The sequence below is a fragment of the Enhydra lutris genome, unplaced genomic scaffold, assembly GCF_002288905.1.
Source record: "Enhydra lutris kenyoni isolate GAN:26980312 unplaced genomic scaffold, ASM228890v2 scaffoldscaffold48, whole genome shotgun sequence".
Taxonomy (NCBI): Eukaryota; Metazoa; Chordata; class Mammalia; order Carnivora; family Mustelidae; genus Enhydra; species Enhydra lutris.
The window spans coordinates 16,661,439-16,686,623 of NW_019154132.1; the positions used below are offsets into that span (position 1 = coordinate 16,661,439).

General features: G+C 44.4%; 1 protein-coding gene across 1 annotated transcript in view; it reads left to right on the forward strand.

The window, feature by feature from the left end:
• Window positions 1-25,185, forward strand: part of LOC111156708 (cyclase associated actin cytoskeleton regulatory protein 2) — a 132,745-nt gene that overhangs the window by 100,151 nt on the left and 7,409 nt on the right. The window contains exons 7-11 of the mRNA XM_022517746.1: window positions 207-312; window positions 19,271-19,460; window positions 20,442-20,617; window positions 21,908-22,031; window positions 22,166-22,248. Of these exons, the coding sequence (XP_022373454.1) occupies window positions 207-312; window positions 19,271-19,460; window positions 20,442-20,617; window positions 21,908-22,031; window positions 22,166-22,248 (679 nt within the window). The remainder of the gene's footprint in view (window positions 1-206; window positions 313-19,270; window positions 19,461-20,441; window positions 20,618-21,907; window positions 22,032-22,165; window positions 22,249-25,185) is intronic.

Genomic DNA, 25,185 nt, shown 5'->3' on the forward strand with positions numbered 1-25,185 from the left:
GGACACTTGTCTCATCTCAGGAGAGACCTGGGTCACCGGCCTGTCGAGTCCTTTTCAGAATTGGTTCACGGGGACTGAACCAGAAGGACAATTGGCCCAGGGTCCTCCAGGGCCTTAGTTACTGGATTACCATGTTCCCACCAATCTTTTTTAAATTTTATTTTCAATCCTAACTCTACTCTCTTCCGCCCTCTTTTACAACAAAGTGATTTGCGCCACGTGGACTGGGTGAAGTCGTATTTGAGCATTTGGAGCGAGCTGCAAGCGTACATCAAGGAACACCACACCACAGGCCTTACTTGGAGCAAAACCGTAAGTGCCACGCCCTCTGCCACCCAGGGAAAGAAACTCTGTAGAAATATTCATTCCTGGTAGCCTGGAAATGTCACACCTTAGAATTCAAGGAAATTCAAGGAATTTCAAGGAAAGCGTAAGATAAAATAGGTATGTAGAAACTGTGCAAGTGTCGTTTGTCATGGAGCGATCTGGAGATAGCCTACAGGACAGCAGAAAGAAGATGGTTAAGTTGTCCATGGTAAGAACCCAACATTCTTCAGCCGTTGAAGGTAACATATAGGACAGGCACCTGGCTGGCTCAGTCAGTAGAATCAGTAGACTCTCGATCTTGGGCTCATGAGTTTAAGCCCTGTGTTGGGTGTGGAGATTACTTAAGTAAATAAACATTTAAACTCTAACATGTATGATGTCTACATGGGAAATGATTGACCAGCCAGTGTGATAGAATGCAAAAGGTTTTGAGCACTAAGATGGCATATATATTAAGAAACCGTGATAAAAATTAAAGGAAACAGGAAGGTTTTGAAAAAGGTTTGAAATTTTTTAAGGAGATAGAATGACTAATAAAAATGTCTTTTTATATGTTTTAAATTTCTCTTTTGGCATTCAAGATATTTTGAATAATATTTTTGAATATTACTTGGGCAGTCCTGGTGCTTTGAGTAGTATCTGGGTCATAAAATAAAGTCCCAGCCTTTGAGATGTTGCCCATGACCTTGGCCCTGCCCTCATCTCCAGCCTTGTCTTTCCTCTCTTCCCGCCTCTCACTGCTTCCCAGCACTGCCAGACAATTATGGAACCCTGAATACATGCAGATCAAATCAGATTGTCGTTGTTTCAAAGTCTGCAGATCTCAGATGGTTTAGCCCTTTCTGCAATGTCCCAAACATACGTCGTGCTGTATGACCTTCCTGGGAATGGATGCCTCTCCTCCGTGCTTCCTTTGTATCTTGAGTATACCTCAGCCATAGCCGTGAGCTCATACAGTTGTCGTTTGCATGCGTGTGTTTTGGAGGCTCTCCCACTCAGTTGGAAACTCATCTCTGTCTCCAGCCCCTAACATAGTACCTGGCACAGAGCAAGTACTCAGTATATGGTTTGAAATGGTTTGAGGGGCGCCTGGGTGGCTCAGTCAGTTAAGCATCCGACTCTTGATTTCGGCTCAGGTCATGATCTCAGGGTCGTGAGATCAAGCCCCAGGTGGGGCTCCACACGCAGGGCAGTCTGCTTGTGATTTTCTCTCTCTCCTCTCCATCCCCCCCTTCCCCCGCCCTCACGCGCACACGCATTGTCTCTCCCTCTAAAATAAATAAATATAATCTTTAAAAAATCTGGAGGTAGGGAACTCTTAGACTCTTCCTTGTCCTTTTAAGTGTCTGCACTTGTTATAGAAAGCCTTCCCCATGGAAACTTCCTTCCGTTAGAAATGAATGTTACGTTTAAATGGTCAAAGTGGATGGTCCAACTGGAGTTAATATTGAGAAAACAAAGTGGCAAATTTGTGAATTCCGTTCAGGGATAGAACTCTCATTCTTCCATGGTCGTGGTCTAGGTCCTAACTCTCATCTGAATGTTGATGTCCGTGAGGTTGGCTTAATACCAACACCAAGTCTGTGACTTTTCAAAGGAGCGTGGGACTTCTGCCTTTGCTCCCCACCACTCGTACAAACATTAACATTGACCTCCATAGATTAACACTTCCTCTTATTTTCTACTCTGTTTTCTCCATAAGCAAAAATGCACAGTTGCAAAGTACAACTAAATTGATTATTTTTCATCTGCCTATGATATTATGATTTTTTTTTAAAGATTCCACTTATTTGACAGAGATCACAAGTAGGCAAAGAGGCAGGCAGAGAGAGAGAGAGAGAGAGGAGGAAGCAGGCTCGCTGCTGAGCAGAAAGCCCGATGCAAAGCTTGATCCCAGGACCCTGAGATCATGACCTGAGCCAAAGGCAGAGGCTTAACCCACTGAGCCACCCAGGCACCCTAGATATTACGATTATTGAGAAGAGTTCATAAACACTTTAAGTGTTTTAATATGGAAAGGTATAATGGGGATGCAGGTGTGTGTTTGGGTGGATGGATTAGAATTATTTTTCTTACACTTCCAATGAGATACTGTCTTGTTACAGACCAGTTTGTCATAAAGGGGGAATTGTCACGTGTTTGCCATGGAACTAGGTCATCACTAGAGAGTAGTAAACTAAACAGCGAGAGTCCTTGGATGTCTTCTTATTATACTCATAGTAAATAAATGGAAAAGGAAAGAGAACCCATTTGTGGGAAATAGTCATGTTGACAAAAGCTGGGCAATTAATTTTCTTTTTTTTTTGGCAATTAATTTTCTAATGGCATCCATAGAAAAGAAAATTACTTTTAAATGGCTTCAGTACCTTTTACCACACTGTACAAAGCTGAGTAATGGTGTTTTGAATATATAAGATAAGAATCAAATATTAGGGGCACCTGGGGGCTCAGTCAATTGAGCGTCTGACTCTTGATTTCTGCTCATCTCATGATCTCAGGGTCATGAGCTCGAGCCCCATTTCGGCTCCATGCTGAACATGGGGCCTGCTTAAGATTTTCCCTCTCTCCTTCTGCTCCTGCCCCCTCTAAAAAAAGAATCAAATATTAGTTATAGAAAAATAAGCATCGTTGTTTTCCTTTATTCTAGAGTGAATACTTATGTTTTCATTATTTTCATTAGAAATATAAGCCTTGTAACAATAGCTTTCAAATTTTTAAGGCAACTAACAGTGAGAAATACAGTTCGTTACTACATACACACCAGACACAACCAATTAACAACACTAAAACAAGTTTTACAGAACACTTCTTTTAACATGTGAAATGTATTCAAATATTTTTTTCTATTTTATTTCGTTTCTTATAAAATTCTGGCTGAGACCCACTGAACTGATTTCATGACCCGACACATGGTACATTTTTAAAAACATGTTATAAAACATAAATGGCATATTTATACATGTGTGTATATATTTTACATACAATATAATCCTTGGAGCAGGCATTGGGTGGCGTGGATTGCCATAATAGTAGTAGCAGCTATTACGTATGGAGCACATGTTATGCTAATGGGAGAATATGATTTAAAATGGTAATTGTAAAAAAATAAAATAAAATAAAATAGTAATTGTAGGGGCACCTAGGTAGCTCAGTCAGCTAAGCGTCCGACTCTTAATTTTGGCTCAGGTCGTGATCTCAAGGTGGGATCGAGCACCATGTCGGGCTCTGAGCTGGGCACGAAGCCTGCTTAATTAAGGTTCTCTCTCTCCTCTGCCCCTCTCCCCCTGTGCGCCTGAGTGTGCACACAGGTGCTCTCTCTTTCTCTCCCCCCAAAATAAATAAATAAATAAATGAAATGGTAATTGTTATAAAGCAGAGCACCTGCTTCACTTCTTTAATGGGAAGGTTGTGGCCAGATATTAAAAGTGGAGAAGGATTATGGTAAGAAAGTGTTGGTTCAGAGAACATCCTATATGTAAAATCTTTTTTTTAAATAAATATTTAATTTATTTATTTGACAGAAAGAGACAGTGAGAGAGGGAACACAAGCAGGGGGAGTGGGAGAGGGAGAAGCAGGCTCCCTGTCGAGCAGGGAGCCCATGTGGGGCTCAATCACAGGACCCTGGGATCATGACCTGAGCCAAAGGCAGACACTTAATGACTAAACCATCCAGATACCCCTGCAAAATACTTTAACAAGCTTTAAGACATACATATAGAAATACATTTCCTAATATTTTAGTCCTCTTCTTCTAAGGTTTAGGGTAAAAAAAAAAAAAAAAAAAACATGTATTACAAAGTATATTATAAAAACCAAAGATTTTGGGATGCCCGGGGGGGCTCAGTCAGTTAAACATCCACCTTCAGCTCAAGTCATGATCTCTGGGTCCTGGGATCAAAGCCACATTGGGCTCCCTGCTCCGAGGGGAGCCTGCTTCTCCCTCCCCCTCACCTCCTTCCCCTGCTTGTGCTCTCTCTCTCTCTCTCTCTCTGACAGACAAAATCTTAAACAACAAAAAAAGTTTTTAATTTTAAATCCAAATGACTAAAAACTATTTAAAAGATTCCATAGTCCGAAGTAAGCTCGGACAGACCGTAGTCTGCCAACATAGCGGCAAAGTGAACGATAAACGTCTACAGCCAGAATCACAGCGTTCTTGCGAGGGCTGTCAGAATGCTCTGATCAGATGGCCTTTGGGAAGAAAAAATAAGTAGGAATAACTTCACGTCTTTGCCCGCTGATCACAGCCACACAGACAGAATGTATTTATGAGACAACAGGGATCCGAGAGGACGTAGCAAGATGGGATGTTGGCACTCACTGACACCACCATGCTCAGAAGGTTGAAGAGACACGTTCCATTTTAAGGGACACAGTCAGAAAGCTTAGGGTGACTTAACACTCCAGTGTTTGGAGTAACCCTTGTGTTTTCTCCATTTTCAAATCAGATGTTGAGGGTTGAGCCCTCGGGGGGCTTGGGGACCCAGCAGCAGGCTGCTCGAGGCTCCGGACTCTCAGAAGTCATCGCTCCCCCTGAGTTCGCGACTGGGACTGGCCTTGCCAGCTCCCACCTCCTGACATTCGCCCTCAGACCACAGCTGTGTCAGGCAACTGTTGTTCCCTTCAGTTGTCAGGGCGAAATGTCAGACTTGGAGGCTGGCGATTCTTGGGGCCTGAGCCCGGAGCGAGGGTCTGTGCACAAGTGTGCGGGCGCGGGGGGCGAGCAGCAGCTGTGGGCTCATCTCTGTGGAACGTCCTGTGACATTTACTGCGGGAAATGACATCTCGTTTCTGCAAACTGTCCCTTACCAGCACCTCGATCCAGAAGGACCCGGGGCCAGAAGCAACCTGCAGTTCTCCCTTTAATTACTGGTGACCCTTTACGATATTAATTCACGTGGTGTCCTCAGCGCTGTGTCTCACACGCACTTTGTCGGATAAATCGGCCCTTTGGCAGGAGCCCAGGGGAGACCCTGTTCCTTGTCATCCCTTGCAGTTGGTCAGATTTGTAATATCGTTGGCACTTCCTGTAGGTCAGATAACAAGCGCTGAACAGCCAAGGCCTTGTCCTTACACTGAAAACTACCAAAATAACTGATTTTTTTCTATGAATTGGCCAGATCGACTTGGAGACAGTTATTGTGTTCTGTGTGGCTCTGGCCAGGAAGAGGTCATGGAAAGGATTCCGTGAATCGGACAAAACGTGTTTGTCTTCTTAACTTTCTGGTATTAAACGTGTTGACTTCTTTCTGTCCTTTCGTAGGTCTCCCTGGGTTCCTCTGGCTTTGGGAACCAGTGGGGTGTAATGAATCATAGAGAGGAATAAAAGTGCTCATAAGTGACCGTGCACGAAGCCTTATGTAATGGGGACAGGACTCCTTCTGTTAGGAATGTGCCTTTAACCCATCTGTGCTCTACCCCAGTTGCCAGGCGTCGAACCTTCAGAAAAACACTAGTAGTTGGGAGTGGCACAGTGACAGACGAGCGGGGTTTTATTTTTCTCAAAGCAAAACATTTTGCCATCACTCCCTTTTCTGGGGGCCGAGCCTTCTCTTCGGCCTCTTCCTCAGCGTAAAGGCCGGACGTCCGTTAACAAAACGCAAGCGTAACAGTTCACTGTGAGCAAATTAAAACTCAGCCAGAGGGCATTCGGACTTATAAATAATGTAGGCCCTGTCGCATGTCATTAAATATGTATGTCTTGTAAGTTTTCCTGTCTTCTGGCCTCTCTGGCTCCCTCTTGATTCTTACAGAAGGAAGCTGTTCTCAGTCTTTTATATCAAAATTTTCATCGAGAGCTTGTACCCAACCTGTGCCTTAGGTTTGTCGATCAAAGTGAGTCGGTAGTGTCCTTCACGGTGTGTCACTCGCCTGGGTCACAGAGCTCCTTGATCTCTCCCGCGGGGCTCCGGGCCACGGAGAGTGGCTCCTTCCAGCCTACCTGACCACAGCTGTGTTCAGTCGACTTAATTGCTCCCGGGTTTTTAGCTCCCTTTTGGGGCTTTGGGTAACCAATTACTTTTGTTCTCCTACGGAGAGGATCCAGACTGCTCCGAGGGAGTCAGGAGTGTCATTGACTAGCAAAGTCGTTCCAAATGCACAGATAATGAAGGAAGCCAGGCATTGTCTTTGAACAGCCTCAAAGAAACTAGTAATTAAACAAACATAGCTTAAGCACCTACCATGACCCAGGTTCCGGGCAAGGTGCCGAGAATGCAGAAGCGGATATAAGACGCGTTTGACACCATTTCTGTCCCCTGAAACTCACATTCTTGCTGAAGGACATATGAACGAATGCAGCCTCGCTGGAAGTAAGCACAAAGCGCGGCGCTCACACAAAACGTGGAGGGGGGCAGAATTCAGGCGCCCCGAATCAGAACCTGCATTTAAAAGATTGCCCCAGGTGACTTACCTGCGTGTTAAGATTTGAAAAACACCGCTGTAGTGTATTCGAGTTGGACCCAAGGAGTCCAACTGGAGGGAGACTCAGGGGAGATCTTTCATTTTTACTCTTCCATTTATTTAGCAACTCATTTACTTAATAGCCATGTATTGGCTACCTACCAGGGACAAGGCACACACCAGACATTCTATTTATGCTACAGTCTCTGCTGTCAAGCGGCAGGTTCCAATTATGATGTGAAAATAAATAACAATAATATAAGGCTTGTTGGAAACTAAGCCTTGCTGATTAGACTTCCTGGGTGGGAGGAATGGACAACGAAAGGACTGACATTTGGTTTGGGTCTTGAAGGATGAGTAGGAGTTCGCAGAGCCGTAGAAAGACAGTAAAGGAAAGGGCAGTTCTTAACAGGGAATTTGGCATATGCGCATAGGACATGAACAAAATACTTGGAGAGAAAACCTGTGAATTTTGCAGAGCTGAACATGGCAAGAGTTGAGGCCAGAAAGGCAGGCGGGGGGCAGGTGGTGAAGTCATTCATTTTATTATTTTATTGAAGCGTAGTTGACACACAGTCCTCTGTTGGTTTCGGGTATACAACACGGTGATTCAGTGTTTATGTACATTAGGAAGTGATCACTGCCATGTCCAGTGACCACCTGCCGTCGCACAAAGTTAACGACATTAGTGACTGTATTCCCTGCTGTGCTTTTCATTCCCAAGACTGACTTGTTTTATAACCGGAAGCCTGTGCCTCCTAGTCCCCTTCACTTGTTCTGCTGATCTCGTGCCCACACCCATCAGTTTCTCCTGTATGTATGTATTTTATTTTATTTATTGTTTTCTGTATTTATGAATCTGTTTCTTTTGGTTTGTTCCTTAGATTCCACATGTCGGTGAGATCACATGGTATTTTTCTTTCTCTGTCTGACTTACTTCATTTAGTTAAATACCATCTAGGTCCATCCATGTTGTCACAAATGGTAAGCTTTCATTTTTTTATCGCTCAGTGATATTCCTCTGTGTGTGTCGTGTGTGTGTGTGTGTGTGTGTGTGTGTGTGTGTGTGTACACCACACATTCCTCATCCATTTGTCTACCAGTGGACAGTCAGGTTGCTTCCATATCTTGGCTATCCTCGAGGACGCGGCAGTGAATCAGTGATTTCTAGAAAACAGCTGCTGGGGGTTGGAGGTAGCTGCAGGTTTATAGAAGGACGGAGTATGCTTGACTTTGTGTTATGATCTCTGGATCGTGTGTAGACCAGTTGTCTGATTGGATGAGTTATTGCTTCTAACTTCAATTTCTGCCTTTTGAAGCTTGGGGATTATTTGAGGATTTTATTTGTACTTGAGCTCTATCTTCGGTGGAGTGAGTATAGGTCAAAAATAAACATCTACAGCGGTGCTGGGCGGCTCAGGTACGTGTCCGACTCTTGATCGTAGCTCAGGTCTTGATCTCAGGGTCATGAGATCAAGCCCCATATTGGTCTCCACGCTAGGTGTGGAGCCTATTTAAATTAAAAAAAAAGATAAATAAATATCTACAATTTCATACACAATGGCTCAGAGTTAGCTACACTATAATGCTCTACTTGTTTTATATTTAAAACCATGTTTTTTGGGGCGCCTGGGTGGCTCAGTGGGTTAAAGCCTCTGCCTTCAGCTCAGGTCATGATCCCAGGGTCCTGGGATCAAGCCCCGCATCAGGTTCTCTGCTCAGCAGGGAGCCTGCTTCCTCCTCTCTCTCTACCTGCCTCTGCCTGCTTGTGATCTCTGTCTGTCAAATAAATAAATAAAATCTTTAAAAAAAAAAACAACAACATGTTTATTATGTCAAATATCTGAGTTTTAGTAGTGGTTAATAAAAATATATAAATTTTTTAGGGTTTTAAAATTTCCCCCTTCCTAAATCAAAAGAGTAGTAGCTTTTAAAAGTGCCAGCCTTAACGATCAAGATTATTTTAGGGGTGCCTGGGTGGCTCAGTGAGTTAAGCATCTGCCTTTAGTTCAGATCTTGATCCTGGGGTCGTGGGATCGAAACCCACATGGGGCTCCCTTCTCAGCATAGAGCCTGCTTCTCCCTCTCCCTCTGCCACTCCCCCTGCTTGTGCTCTCTCTGTCAAATAAATAAATAAAATCTTTAAAATTAATTAATTAAAATTTTAAAAGTTTATTTTATTTACTAGCACTTTTTCTAAACAAGAACTTTGAGCTCTCTTAACCCGAGGGCTAGCAAGTTAATACACCTTCCTAATTTATTTAAACCATCACCTTGGGAATATTTTAATTAAGGTGTGTGCATTTAAAATTCTTTTGTGTGTAACGTTGAAGGCAGTGGTGTAACTGGCAGTGTCCTGTTCCTTACCCTCTCCTGCAGCAACTCTTAGGAAAATGAGAAGGTGGTGGCTTAGGCTTGCAGGCAGAGGTGCTCCCCAGAACAGAACCGGGGGTGCCTGAACCAGAGGAGACGTTGAGTGAGCTCCGCTGTCACTCCAGCCCAGAGCTGAACAACGTTGGGCACCCCGGGGTTCACATTCATCACTGAGGAGCCGCTCCTCTGGTTCGAAGTTCAGCCCTCATCGTTCTCCGGGGGGGACTTGCCCACTTCCTGAGACCGGGCCCCCATTAATCATGACCGTGGTTGTATTTTTTGTCCATCTCCCTGTCCTTCCCGGCCCTAGGGCAAGAGCCAGTAAAGCCTTCCTTCAGCCCATCTTTTTTAGGGTATTAAATGATAGCAAATCCTCCTGCTTTAAAAGTGAATTTTATCTTTTCAAATGGCCAAAAGCCATTAAGACCCTTTTTGGGGGGGGGGGGGGATTAAGTCAAGTAATACTCTTTTCAATCAAAAGGAACAGAGTATAGAGCATGAGTGATTGCTTGGTTTGTATGTTTTTGTAAATAGATCTGAAGGCAATCTTCAAAGATAGTTTCGAGCAGTGGTAGTTTGATTAAACAAATGTGCCACCTGAGAAGGTAATGCCTACCGGGGCGCCTGGGTGACTCCGTGGGGGAAGCATCTGACTCTTGGTTTGGGCTCAGGTCATTATCTCGCGATGGTGGGATGGAGCCCCACGTCTGGCCCCATCCTGAGCTGGAATCTGCTTCAGCTTCTCATTCTCTCCCCCTCTGCTCCTCCCCCTGACTTGCTCACTCACTTGCTATTTCTGAAATAAATAAATAAAATCTTAAAAAAAAAGAAAAGGTAATGCCTAGAAAGACATCACTCACGTGAGTCTATGAATTCTTGCATGATGCTAACTCTTGAGTTGCAGATAGTTGTAAAGGCAAGGCTTGTGTCCCCTCCTCCTCCCTCTTGCTTCCTTGTGCCAAATCCAGTCCAGCCAACCTTCAGAGCCTATTTCAAATGGTCTCTCCAAGATCCTCTCCTGTCTTCTCTGCTTATGTCCCAAGCTGGAAGTTCCCCTTTCCCCCCACAGAATCTCCACAGCACCCCTTAAAATTCGTGCTGCTTTTATGATGCCTAGCACTTTCAGCGTTGTGAAGCAGTTCCTTATTCACTTCAGTAAATATTTATGAAGCACCTGCCATGTTTTAGGCACTGGGCCACATTACCGGGAACATGCAGATGAAGAATGAGTGGCTCTCCTGTGCTCAGGCTCATGACCAAATCTGAACTCACTGACAGATAACTGCCGTGTACCATGAACAACCCTAACACGGGGGGTTCCTAACGGGTGCTCACAATAGAGAAACAGGAAATCTGCACTTGGGAGAGAAAAACCTACGAAAAGGAAGAGACGTTCGAGGTGAGCCTTGAAGGATAGGCAAGGATTTTCCAGACTGCAAATTGGGGAAGTCTTCCAAACAAAGGCACAGCCTGAGCAAAGACACAAAGGCTGAGAGCTGAGAGCCTGCCGTCTGGGAACACCGAAGTGCTTCTCTCTTTCTTCTCTTTCCCCTCTTTTCCGGGGCCGGGAGCTCATGAAGGCAGGGCTTTGATTCAGCCTGGAATCTGCAGCAGGGACTGGTACGGGACCTTAAACGCCATGCCCAGTGGCATTGGCTACATAGAACACATTAATTTGTAATCACAGTTCTTCAGGATGAAATTCCCAGCATGTTACTCCATTAGCCACAGACTCTGTTCCTTGTGCAAGAGCTGCATAAGTAATGTCTCTTTACTACTTCTCTCCAAGGGTGGTAACCGAAATGGACAATGCATTTTATAACAAGCAGCAGACTATTGGTCCCAAACGCCTCCCCTGCACCTGTCCCTTGCCACCTGCTCGCCACTAATTCCCAGCTGGTGTAAACTCAGTAAATGCACGCTAATATTAGATGAAGCCAGAAGGGTTTCTTAAGGGAAGGGAGGAAGGTGCAGGTAGGACAAACCCTGCCCGGAATGTAGCAAATGTAGCACAGAGCCCCCCCCAGACCACAGTCCACTGGTCTGGGTTGCATCTCTTAATGCAAGCTGAGCTCCCCACAGTCCTCTTCCCGGACCTGAGCACCAATTAAACTTCCCTGTGAATTTTGGAGCCTGCGGTTGAGACAAAAGATACTCTTCGTGTGCTTCAACGATAAAGTTCAGGAGATGCTAAAGCTTCTATTTTTTTTTTTTTAAACTCTTTCACAGAACCAAACGTCAGTCATCTTTCTAACAACCCTTATTTCCCTCACCCCATCATTTACCAAGCATATACTATATGCTTGATATAGAAATATAAGAAATTTAAGAAATATAAGAAATTTATATAAATTTAAGAAATTTAAGGAATATAAGAAGTTAGAAGAAATATTATCATTTCATTAAGACCCTAACATCTGAAAGAAAAGCAAACACTTTAATTCGATGAGAGTTCAGACCTAGGATTTTCTGGCCAAATGAAATAGTTGAACAGATAATTCAAGCCACATGTCACTCTCGGTCTTCCTGTAACTATTGGCTATCTATAGTTTGCCTCTTTGATGGGTCTACTCGGCTATCTTTAACTCTGGAAAATTTTCCAATGGAAAATTTATCTTTCCTTTTTTATTTTTTTTTTTTAATGAGAAATTATATTTTCAAGCTGCCAGTGCTGGCCAACAAGAAGACAAGACGATCTGGAAATGCCAGATTTGTTCCAGATAGCAGTAGCAAAGCAAGGGCAAACTAATAATTAAGGCTACTTACCAAGACAATTTATGCAAAATAGCTGCATCAGTTGAGCAAATTAGATGGTGCTCAGTAGATCCTTCTAGACTCTGCTGCTCTGAAGGCTTGATCTGCTTTCACTAAAGCATTTCTGCTTGGCACTTGTAAAGCAGAAATCATCACCTTTTTGAAGGGCCACATCCGGATACATAAGTTAGGAGTACAACAGGCATAAAAACCATAAGTTACTGGTTTCCACAAACTAATATAGACTGTGCATGTTATTCCCAGGCTGTGTTCCAACTTAACGCCGTTACTCCTTCTCCGAAGGGACTTTCTTGTTCTGTTTCTTCTTCATCGGCTTCCATAGCTCACATCCCTCCAGGTCGTCAAAGGAATGAAGAGAGATCACGTGTGGCTGGAAGGGTGGGCAAGACAGAGACCATCAGAAGTCATCGACGAAACCATGCGATGTATTTTCATGACCCTTCCTCTTGTGCTTCTTGAAATGAGGGTGTTTGGAACCTTGTCTCCGCAGAAAAGTGATCAAAATAGGCCCCACATTTCCTTCAGAATTGTGGGACCATCTTTGTATTTCTTCCCTAAAATTCAAGTAGTGTTCTGTTACCAAAGATGAAATAGGAAATAGTCCCAAAACTGACTTTTAAAAAAATTATTAATAAACATATGCTTAAAATAGTATACAGCACTTCATTGTAATATTTTTAACTGTTTTCTTGGAAGGGCCCCCAGAAACTTTGTTTTCATTGGCAGAAGAAGTCTCAGAATTATAGGAAGTGATAAAAATAAGAAAATAGAGGCGAAAGTCATAATTCCCTTTGGCTTCTACTTAGGTTGTGCAGGATGATCATCTGTTAGTTTATGTGCAATCTTTTTTCTTGATTATAGTTGTCTGCCAATGAAAGCGCGATATAAATATGAAAGTAAAATTCACAAGCACTTATAGAAATTGACAAATTTGGAAATGTATCAATTTCACTAAGTTCTTGATCAAAGTACATCTTGCAAAAAATAGAAAGAAATTAGTTTTGATTCTAAAATATAAACAAACCCTAAATCATGAATTTGTGAAGTATTTTTTTGCAACAAGAACAGTTGGTCATGTGTATAGAAAGTCTTTGGTTCTAAAACTGGTATTTCCTTCATTTAACCCCTCCCTCCTATTGTGGTATATGAGTGGCTCTTCACCCTCGTATCTTATTTTATTTTATTTTGTTTTGTTCTATTAAGATCTTATTTATTTTAGAGAGAGAGAGCAAGGGCACAAGCAGGGGGGATGAGGGAGAAGCAGAGGGAGAAGCAGACTCCCCCCTGAGCAGGGAGCCCAACATGGCTCCATCCCAGAACTCCAAGGTCATGACCAGATGTTTAACCGACTGAGCCACAGAGGCACCCCATCACCTTTGAATTTTAGATGCTATATTAGGAAATTAACAAACAGCATTTGAACCAAAATTTCAGTTGTAAAACAATTTGAATTCTCGCAACTGTAGCACGTTGATGTAAGCGTATTTGTGACTAAAATGGCTTTGCGATTTTTAAACTGCTTCTGAAGTGTGTCATTAGGCACATGTACATTGTCACTGCTACCTAGAGGTCACTAACTGTAAGCCAGGGGATGGATGGGTCAGATTGGCTCCAGGGAGGGCAGCTAGAGAAAGAATCTGACCAAGAATCAGAAGGCAGCTATCTGGGTGTAAGTGTGAAGGGGACCTGGGTGGGGGCCATAAGGAAAGGATGGCTGGCGGTGGGGAGGGGGGCATAAATAGTACCACTGCATGGCAGATGTTTCATTTTGTAGCTTTATCTGTGATCTTCACAAATACTTGGCCAGACAGGTGGCTCAGATTATTACTATCACTAAGCTAGTTTCATAGAGGAGACATTATAACAGAAACTGTGTTGTATGGGACATAGTCCACTGGTTCCAAGAGTCTGTTGCGTGGTATTTTTTTTTTCTTAGTCTCTGCTTTTTTAAAAACTGGTAAAAACACAGGCCAAGATGTAGGTTGGCTGACCTATTCTTAAAGGTGGGTGTTATCCACTTTAATGTTATCTGCATGTACGTTTCTCCCTCGGCATCTCTCTTTATAGGAACCCATCCTCTCCCACACATTGGATGGTGCAGCCCAAGCATAGGCCACAACAGCCCTTCTCTGGCTCCCCTAACCTCACTGTCCTGGGGAGAGTCGGTCATGCCCTCATTTGTGCCTTTCACGCCCCAGTTCATGTTACGCGTGGCCTGTATCATGCTGCGTCGTCTGTGATTACTTACTTGTGCACGTGACACCCCTGCTAGATTACGTGTTTCTTAATAACAGGGTGCATGCTGACTTCACCGTATACCCAGTTCCTTGCAAGGAGGCACTCGGGAAATGTGTGCTGAGTGGACTGACGGATGAGGCTACTCAGCCTAATTCACTTTCAATCTATCCATTACAGAGTTAGGTTCTATGGAGACCAAATCATCTGCTACCATTATTGTTGGCTTTGAAAAATCTTGGAATTAAAGTGTAAGATTTGAAAATTTCCAAATCCGTTATTTAATTAATTTATTTATTTTTAAAGGTTTTATTTATTTGTTTGAGAGAGAGAACACATGAGTAGGGGGAGGGGCAGGGGGAGAGCAGAATCCTTGCTGAGCAGGGAGCCCAATGCAGGACTCAATCCCAGGACCCTGAGATCATGACCTGAGCCGAAGGCAGATTCCTAACCAACTGAGCCACCCAGGTGTCCCCAACCAAATCAATTATGAAGCAGAGAAATCTTAGATGGAAAACTTAGGGCCAAGAGACAGACAAACAGAGATGATGTTGGTAGTTTGTTTTTTGTTTTTTGTTTTTTTTACTTAAGCAGCTATGTTTCACTTTTTTGCCTAATTTTTCACAAAGATAGAAACCTCTGTCTAAAAGTACCCCCATTAGACCCACTTTCTACAAATTTAGCAAAATGGATAATCGGAGTAGAATCTTTTTTGTAAATTATTTAGATCCAAAGCTAGACTGTAACCTAACTAACTAGATCACTAAGGCAATGGTTTGCCATTGGGGATAAAAATGGGTTGTTAATGACATCCGTAATTGCCACCAGCAAAACAATAAGGAGGTTTCATTTAAGAACCAGAAGTAGTTTCTTCTGCAGAATAAAATCTAAATTCTAAAGTAATAAAATGATTAGTAGCTAATTTCAAGTAACATTTAATGAAAAAAATGCAGTGTATATTAGTACATAACTGTATTGCATGTTATATATATGGCATATATATCCAAAACATTACAAGCCTTCCACATGCTGCATACAATGGTTTCATTATTTTATAGTTCGTATATTTAAAATCAGAGGAAGCAGCTGTTCCCAGGACAGTTGAAATTAATTTAGAGGAAGAGATTCACAGATAGTCATTGTCCATCCCCCCCCAAAAAGTATAAATCAAACATCTGCTCTCAAAATTAATCTTGATAGCTCTCAAAACCAGATTTCTAGGTTTTGTGCTGTGCTCTTGCTGCAACAGAGGCGAACTTTTGCACCTTGAATATGGCCATTTAAAGTCACAACTCTGCTGCTTTTCTTTTTTTTTTTTTTTTTAAGTTGCAGGTCATTGTTAACAATGACTTTAGTAAAATGTGTTTTCGTTTGTTTCCAGTCTGGGGCTCTAAGTTATTTGAGACTTGGTTCATCAACATATCAAAATAGTATTTTTTTTAAGATTTTATTTATTTTAGAGAGAGAGTGAGCGAGTGGGGGTAGGAGCAGAGAGAGAGGTCAGGTCCCCATGCCAGAAAAACTTGACCATTAGGCAAGGAACCAAGATTTGGGTGCAAATGCCCCATTAATGGAACCAGGTACTCAGGAAAGATGAATAAGGCAAGAGGCCAGTTTCCCGAACCAACGGCATAGAGTCACAACAAACCCGTACCAAGAATGACTTGATGCTGAGATGTGGGTTTCAACACCCAAGACTTCCAGAGCAAGGCATAGTGGAGATAAAAATTAACCCGGTTATGACTACACCCCCCATACTTCCGTCATGTTTCTTCGAGCCAAAGCCCCAAGAGCAACACACTACATATGTGCTGAGGTAGCCTATGTCTCTGGTTCTTAAATTACACTAGTGACTTTTTTCTTTAGTCCTGAAAATAATATACAGGATTTTGCTGAAGACGACTTTGGAATCAAGCAGATACGTGCTCGAATTCTGTCTGTGCCCCTACTGGCCGTTTACTGTTGGATCAGTCTTCCTCATTTCCTGCTTTGTCTTCAGTTAAATAGGGATTTCAAGACAGTCCTAGTAATATTATTATGAGGACTAAGATTAATCTCAGCACGTAGCCGGGAATGATGCTTCCCACACTTGACTGCCTATTGGAATCACCTCGGGAGCTTCAAACGATGCAGATGCCCGTGTCGCACCTTCCCAGAGCATGTTTCTGGGATGAGGGCTGGGCTTTCGAATTTCTAACAGATCCCCTCAATGATTCTAATGTTCCCACAGGTTTGGGAACCTCTGGCATAGAGCCTGTCCTATTCCTGAGCATTAACTATCTGTTAAATGAATGGAAATAGTTAGCACTTGGCACACACTAGACTTTCCAGAATTCTTGGCTCCCTTCCCTTCCCCGACCATCTTCCCTCTCTTTCCACATGGGATGCCTGAAGATTCGTGCTGGGCTGTGATTCCAGTGGGTGTGGCTGGCCTTCTGGAGGACGCAGAAGTCTCTGGTACCCTGTGCTGGGATATCCAGGGAGGGAGGAGGAGAGGAGGAAGAGGCAAAGACAGGTTGCACTGCAAGGGACAGCCCCCGCAGTCCTATCAAGGGAAGGGCTAACGAGTTTGCTTTTGAGGATGCTGTCTGCAGTGAGGGGCTGAGTACTCACTGTTAAGCCGCTTGGAAACCAGAGCCTCATTTTGTGCCCTCACTGGGCGGGCAGCAAGAATGTGCCAGAAGCTACGAAGAATCAGTGGAGAGTTTCAGCTTCTCCTGAGTTCTCTTCGTTTTTGGCTTTTATATCCAACCGTTGTAGTAAATCCTTTGTTTGGTTCCCGGGTCAGCCCTCTGAAAGTATCGAAGTTCCAGAAAGTTGAATATGGGGCATATTGGTTTCAGTGTCCCCTAATGGCTCTTGGAAAGAGACTCTGAATTCTGAGAACAGGGCACCATCCCAATCATTCTAAGATATAGAAGCCAGTATCTTCTCTCCTTTCCTCAAAATAGGAGGACTAGAAAGCTGTGGTGTTTCAGATGTGAGGAGAGGGTCTGGCCTTTCACTCCCTGTGTTATGTGTTTAGGGGTAAAAGTAATATTTGAGGGCTCCTAGCATCTGGAACAGAGCACCAGAACACTGTTTGATGTGCAAAACCTTAGATTGTACGCTGTTCATGATTCAGAGCAAATTCTCAAATTTCACCCCAGCAACATAACAGTGAACATTTAAGAGGCTTTAAAAAGAAAAAAAAATTGGCCAGTCTCAGGAATTGGGTAGTGGTTCTCTGCATGACCCAAGGATCCTGTTGGAGTCAGGCTGGTCTTCTTAGAAACAAGAAAACATCGCAAATTATCGCCTCAGGAGACAAGACCTCCAGCCTACTCCATTTTTAAGACATGCATTCTGAAGAAGAGAAGAATCTTTTATCTTTAGAGTAATTCTACACATAATAAGGATTAAATAAGTACTTTGAAAATAACACTTTTTTTTTATTTGAACTGGAAACTACTCTAGATTAAAACTTCCCGATATTGATACTTTGGAACACTGAGTTCATGCAAATTAAGAATATTCTGTCTTTGTTAATATTTAGCACTTACATGTTTTATATTTTGTACTTGGTGTTGGAAATATATGAACCTAAACCACATTTCCGTCACTCTGAATTTTTTAAATTTTCCTGACTATTGTTGAAAGATTTGTATTTATTTGAGAGAGAGAGAGAGAGTGCGCACAAGCAGACTTCCTCCTGAGCACAGAGCCTGACGTGAGACTCGATCTCACAACCCTGAGATCATGACCTTAGCTGAAACCAAGAGTCAGACACTTGGGGGCACCTGTGTGGCTCAGTGGGTTAAGCCTCTGTCTTCGACTCAGGTCATGATCTCAAGGTCCTGGGATCGAGCCCCGCATCGGGCTCTCTGCTCAGTGGGGAACCTGCTTCCTCCTCTCTCTCTGCCTGCCTCTCTGACTACTTGTGATCTCTCTCTCCATCAAATAAATAAATAAAATCTCAAAAAAAAATTTTTTTTTAAGTCAGACACTTAATCAACTGAGCCTCCCAGGTGCCCCTACTTTTCCTGACCATTTTTTACTTGGTCTAACTTATAATTCCTTATCATAGGTCTACTGTTCTACTACAGGTTGTAAAGTAAAATGCTGTTTCACTCAAGTTTGTGGCATAGGTGTGCTTCTATCCTACTAGTTTTAAGTTCCTCTATTGTCTAGCACCTTTTACTGTCATGTAAACTTTATTAGAACTTCCTACTGAAAACAGTATTTGAATTTCATGGGACATCTGGGTGGCTCAGTCGGTCAAGCATCCAACTCTTGGTTTGGGCTTAGGTCGTGATCTCAGGGTCGTGGGACCGAGCCCCACTAGCACCCTTGTCGGGCTCCATGCTCGGCAGGGAGTCTGCTGGAGATTATCTCCCTCTGCTCCTTCCCCTGCTCATGCTCTCCCTCTCGCTCTCTCTAAAATAATTAAATATATTTTTGTTTAATTTGAATTTCACACAGCAGCAAAACTGAGAGTAAGCATAGCTCTTGCTCAGAAAGGATTCGGGTTCTAGTCAGTTCACTGTCAGCATCAGATGAACGAAGCCATCAGGTGGGTCCTGGACGCTAATCACTTTCAGATCTGATGGGCGTCCAGGTCATATGACGCCCTTCCTTAAAGGTCAGTTCGAGGCATTAAAAAATGAGCTCCAGAGGAAGAGTTGGAGTATCTCTTTCTTGGGCTGCTCCAAAAGGTTTCAAAAACACCTAATAACCACTGAGTATTTTCCACTACTCTCTCTCTCTCATTGGTGTTTGCAGTTCCCAGTGGCCCAGAAAGTCAGATCCTCTTATCAGTTGGACTACATTTTTCTTACAATTCTCAGTTGGACAAGGCTGGTTTGTTTCACATCCTGAGCTTTGGACTTGACCCTGGGAATGAGGCTTGGTTTGCCCCTGTGTTGGCAGCATGAACTCCGTTTCCACCAACAGGGCTGTACCGCTCAGTCATGCTCCACTCCCAGGGTAGATCCCCACCTCGGTCCCAGAGCTCCCAAACAGACCCAGGATGCGCAGATGTGCCCCCTCAGTGCCTGTTTGTGAATGTTGAACCCCATTTCCTCACCGGTAACAGGTTCTGAGTGACGTTAGCAAAATCCCAACTCAAGTGAGGGCATCAGTCTGAAGGCAACGCTTCCCCTTTTCTCTCTCCCGCAGGGTCCAGTAGCCTCGACAGCATCCGCATTGTCAGTCCTCTCCCCTGGGCCTGGCCTTCCTCCACCCCCTCCTCCTCCACCTCCCCCCGGGCCACCGCCACTCTTTGAGAATGAAGGCAAAAGAGAGGAGCCCTCCCCTTCACGCTCTGCTCTATTTGCCCAGCTTAACCAAGGAGAAGGAATTACAAAAGGTGAGAAAACTGGACCTTGATGCTGTCTCCCTCTGGCTCCAGGCACACAGATCCCCAGAGCCCATAATGCATCATTCCATCCCTGTCCCCAACACACAGGGAGCTGCTGCTGGGAAAGCAGAAGCCTGCAGCCTTCTTCACCTTGAGGCAGATGGGCTCAGTGGGCTGTTGCATGGACCAGCAAGAAAAACTCAGAGACTCTGGGTTCTAAGTAGACCACTGCACTGCATCACCACTTAAGCCTCCGACGCTCCAGCCCCATCTACAACCAAGGCATTAAGATAGAGTGAAATAAAATGTCAAACATCACATCTCTGTCCTCAGGCAGTGTACAGGTTGCCAAATAATTCTATCACTAAAGTACTTCTGTTCTCACCATGAACAGTTTTGTTTTAAATCATACAACATTTAAAGTATGTCAGGATGTACATGCATTCTACACAATAAGGTTTATACAAATGCATTTTTGCTTTAGACGGGTAATAGGAGTTATTTTACAGTTGTCCTTGTGCACTGGGCCAGGAGCTAAGAGCACCAAATTCTAAATTTTTCTCTGGCTCCAACTGGCTGGGCTGTTCCCTTATCTGAAAAGTAAGAGAATGAATTCATAACCCTAAAGTCAATTCCGTACTCTGACGTATACTTGCTGGGATGCCGTATCCTTGCAGGTTATGCCTGGGGAATGATTTAGCCATGAGAAAAGAAGTAAATCATGCCATCCCTTTTGTCCGTATGCTTTGTTTGCTTTTTGTAGGATTTTTATCTGTCATCTCCAATTTAAAAAAGTGTTTACAGAGCTTCTAATTAATACTGTGTTTATAAGGTCTTGGACTCTGCCTGTCATTAACCTTGAGAGAACACTAGACTGTTAGGAAATTATCAAAATTCCTTGTGCTTTTTGCATCACATTGATTTAAGGAGTGAGGGGCATTTCCCTTTGCATAAAATACAAAGACACGTAGCTGTGTGTTACCTTCCCAGGGCTCCGGCACGTCACAGATGACCAGAAGACGTACAAGAATCCCAGTCTACGGGCTCAAGGAGGACAAACTCCATCTCCTACCAAAAGCCACGCTCCAGGCCCCAGAGCCCCCCACTCTCATTCTTCTCAGAAGCACGCTCCTATGTTCGAGTTGGAAGGAAAGAAATGGAGAGTAGTGAGTGAAGCGCTTTCTTCTTTATTCCTGACATGCTCCCGGGAAAGGACCACTGCTAAACCATGGACTAAGGTGGAAGGGTTACCGAGGCTGAACTGTTGACTGAGGTCTTAAGGGTTTCTGAGAGACGTGACGAAGACGCAAGCCACCGGCTACAGTAGAAACTAGGGCATTTCTGAAAGCTTCCATCGACTTGTTTTTTGCTTATTTTTTGTACATTGTTTTCCGCAGTGTTTTAAAATTATTTTTTAAATCGTGGTAAAATCACAAAACGTGTCATTTGCCATCCTAATATCTAAGTGTATCTAATGACCTTGGACATGAAGTGCATTGACATGGCTGTGCGGCCATCAGCCCGGCCGGCCGGAGAACTCCTGCCATCTTATAAAACGGGACCCTTGTGCCTCTCAAGTAACCACTCCCCGTTCCCTCCTCCCCTCAGCCCGGCACCCGCCTTTCTATTTCTGTCTCTACTTGACCACTCTTTCCATAAACTTCTCACCTGTGCCCCATTCTGGTTGGAGGACGTCTGTCCCGCTGACAAAGAAATAACGTAACCTCCCGCGCCACCCAGCACTTTCAACAGAGACCCTTCAGATGTGCACGAAAGCTGGTGCCTCCTGCCAGTCCAGGGAGCTTCCCCGAAGTTGGAGGACCAGAGTCCCCGGAAAGGCTGTCTTGGGGTAACAGTACCCACGGGCTTACGCCGCCATCGTCCCACCTGTTTGCACTGCTTGTTTTAGAAGCGGCAGCGTGAAGTCCAGATTCAGCGTAGAGACTTAACGGAAAGCTCCCACACCCCCCACCAGCCCGGGTGCCTGATATTTGACTGTTTGCAGATGGACCCTGACGCCCTTCTAGGCCGTGGTTCCATCCATCCCCATCATTACAATAACAGAGGAAGGGGACGCCTGGGTGGCTCAGTTGGTTAAGCGGCTGCCTTCGGCTCAGGTCATGATCCTGTCATGGGATCGAGTCCCACATCGGGCTCCTTGCTCAGCAGGGAGCCTGCTTCTCCCTCTGCCTCTGCCTGCCACTCTATCTGCCTGTGCTCACTCTCGCTCTCTCTCTCTGACAAATAAATAAATAAAATCTTTAAAAAAAAAAACAAAAAACCAAAGGAAAAGCCGGGGTTTTGCCTTTTTTTAAAAAAAAAAAAAAAAAAGTGATTTGGAAAGAACATACCGAAAAGCTGTAATGAGTGTTGAACCCCATGGTAATTCCAGCATGTCAGGGAGCCCATCCGCCTGTACGTCCTTAGATTCGTATGTGCGTGTGTTTTCATTTTAGGAGTACCAAGAGGACAGGAATGACCTGGTGATTTCAGAGACGGAACTGAAACAAGTGGCTTACATCTTCAAATGCAACAAGTCCACTCTGCGGATAAAAGGAAAAATCAACTCCATAACAATCGGTATGGCAGCATGTTGGGGGGTGCGGGGGGGGCGCGGGTGGTCACTGGGGGCCCCCTCTGGTCACTGTGGTCGCTTTGCATAAACATGCTATGGGCATGTTGAATGGAGCTTTGCTTTGTTTTGTTTTTCCTAGACAACTGTAAGAAGTTCGGCCTCGTGTTTGACAACGTGGTAGGCATCGTGGAAGTGATTAATTCCAAGGATATTCAAATGCAGGTACGGGGCCTTTTCTTTCCTCCCAAAGATTTCACTTATTTATTTTTATTTATTTACTTCCTCACAAGTGAGTTGGGGGAGGGGCAGAGACAGAATCCTAAGGAGAGTGTCTGCTGAGCATGAGCCTGATGCGGGGCTCGATCTCACGACCCTGATACCATGACCTGAGCAAAACCCAAGAGTCAGATGCTCAGCCAACTGAGCCACCCAGGCGCCCCCGTATAAGTGGCCTTTTCAGCCCTGCCTTATGCCCCCTTTGCATCTTTATTCAGACCATCCTGCTTGTACGGAGCTGGCCGTGTCCACCTAGAGAGCTCCTCTTCCCTTCCCATCAGACACAGCTCTGTCATCCAGCCCTCTCTTGGACGGTGTTAATTCCTCCTCTTCAGTCTCTTACAACACATCCTGTCTTGCACCGCAGTCGCCATTTACCAGGCCTGTTCCAGGGGCACATAATTCATCTTTATGGCCACAGAAACTGGCACAGCACCCCTGCACACAGCCAGTGTCCAGTAAATGTTTGCGGAGGTGGTGATTGGGAGGCATCCACTAATGAATGAACACAGATACTAAGAGATGCTCCCAGCCTAACAGCACCATCCCGAAGAGAATTTTCTTTGCTCAGGGAGCATTGGCTCTGGGTAAGGAGGTGGAGGAGTTTCTCTGAAGTCAGTGAGGTAATCAGACCAACAACCTGGAAAGTAGGTTTGGAATTGAACTTGCAAACTAGGGGAAAACGTGCATTCCTTTAGTTAATTTTGATTTAACCCAGTGGGATTTTACAATATGCCAAAAGCTAAAGGACCTCCTGCCTTTGGCCAACTCTAACTTCCACCTTTGATTACACTCTCTTCATACTGTTTTTTTCTTTTTTTAAGATTTCTTTTTTAAGTAATCTCTATGCCCACCGTGGGACTCGAACTCACAACCCCGAGATCAAGAGTCCCATGCTCTACCCACTGAGTCAGCCTGGTGCTCCTCTCTTCGTATTGTTAATTAACCCCTTACGATCCCATGTTTCCTGATAAACGTTGGTTAAAACTGGATTCTGGTTTTACAGATCTCTCCCTCTTGTTTCACTGGGCTTTTTACTGCTGTCACTTTTAACTAGAGTGTGTTCGAGTGGACATTTTACATTTCACTCGCTGCTAATTAAGACGTTGGTTTGTGTGTCCGGTTAATGCAGTGGGCAGGCGAGCCCCAGCTCTGTCCTCACCCACCACGTGTACTTGGGCGGCTGGCTTCACCTCTGACCCCGAGTTCCCTGCCCTGAAACACAAGGTTAGCTGGGGGGGGGGGGGTGTCTCAGTCCTCTGCAGCCCAGATTCCCAGTGGTCTTGCCACACAGGCTCTGTGGGGACCCGTGACGCTTTCCCATTCCAGTTGCTTGTGTTCTCTGTGGCGCGTCTGTGTAGGTGCCCTGCCCCCTAACCGTTCTGCTCCCGCTGCTTCCCAAATCCCCCTCCTGGACAGAGAGCCACTTTGGGAGAGGGTAGCCAAGCAAGCCCTCCCAGGCCTTTACCATATCGTTGTCTTCGCTGTGGAAACAGGGGAAACTCGACCATCCTGGGCTCCTGCTTTAGGTCCTAAAATGTGAGCCATAGCATAGAGCACGCCCTCGGTCATTCATTTGCCAGATGTTTACTGAACACGGCTGATGTGCGGGTCCTGCTCTCATCTCTACAAATCGCAGGAAGCAAACGAGATAAGCATCCTCGCCCTCTTGAAGCTTGTGTTCCATAATACCACCTCCCAACTTAGCGTTTCTGCCAACCACATATATCCACTAATTGGACAGTCCTCCTTCTCCCGGAGTATCATGCATGAAAATTTTAAGGACGTCTCTCATCAGAAGAAGTCCAGTTCCTCAAGGAGAAATATGGCTCACATAAACCTAATAATGAGGCCACAATTTCTGAAGAACTCTTTTGGATACTGGAAGTTCCTGCATCAAAGATCCACGCTTTCTCCCACTCCACATCATTTTTAACCAACATCCCCCCCACCCCGCCAGCAAAGTCACAGAAATCATATTCTGTGACCGAGGTGAGAACACCTGTTTATTTAGCCAGGTGAAAAGTATCCTGGAAATACTCTCATCTGATCCATCCAGAACACCTGTTTATTTAGCCAGGTGAAAAGTATCCTGGAAATAGTCTCATCTGATCCATCCAGGTGCCCCAGGAGTCAGCATTTTTCATAGTTACCATGTAACCATTTTTAAAAGCGATCGAAGAAGAGGGGTACCTGGGTGGCTTAGTTGGTTAAGCATCCAACTCAGTTTTGGCTCAGGGTCGAGAGATCGAGGCCCGCATCGGATTCTCCCTCTCCGGGGGCCTGGGTGGCTCAGATGGTTGAGCATCTGCCTTCGCTCAGGTCATGGTCCCGGGGTCCTGGGGTCGAGTCCTGCATCAGGCTCCCTGCTCAGCAGGAAGCCTGCTTCTCCCTCTGCCTCTCTTTCTCTCTCTCTCTGTCTCTAATGAATAAATAAATAAAATCTTAAAAAAAAAAATTCTCCCTCTCCCTCTGTCCCTCCTGCCCCCACTTGCATGTTCTTGCTCTAAAAAAAGAAATAAATAAGATAAAATAACTGTAGTTTTATGTACAAAAATGACTGTAGTTAGATGAATAAAAATAGGTAGATCTCAAAAAGCAGCACTGAGCAATGAAGACAGATGACAGAATGGCAGGCACTAGACAATGTGTCCCTTTATGTAAAGATTGAAAACATGCAAAACAATACACACCTGTTAAGTACACTTGTGAGGACCCGAACTAATATCACGCTGTATGTTAACTAACTACAATTTAAATAAAAACTTAAAAAGAAAGAAAATATGCTTATGAGGGCTCCAGGTCACCTGACTCAGGGGTAGTCCTGGTGTGAATGGTCAGCACAAAATTCAGAAGAGCGGTTTCATCCAGGGAGGGAGAAGG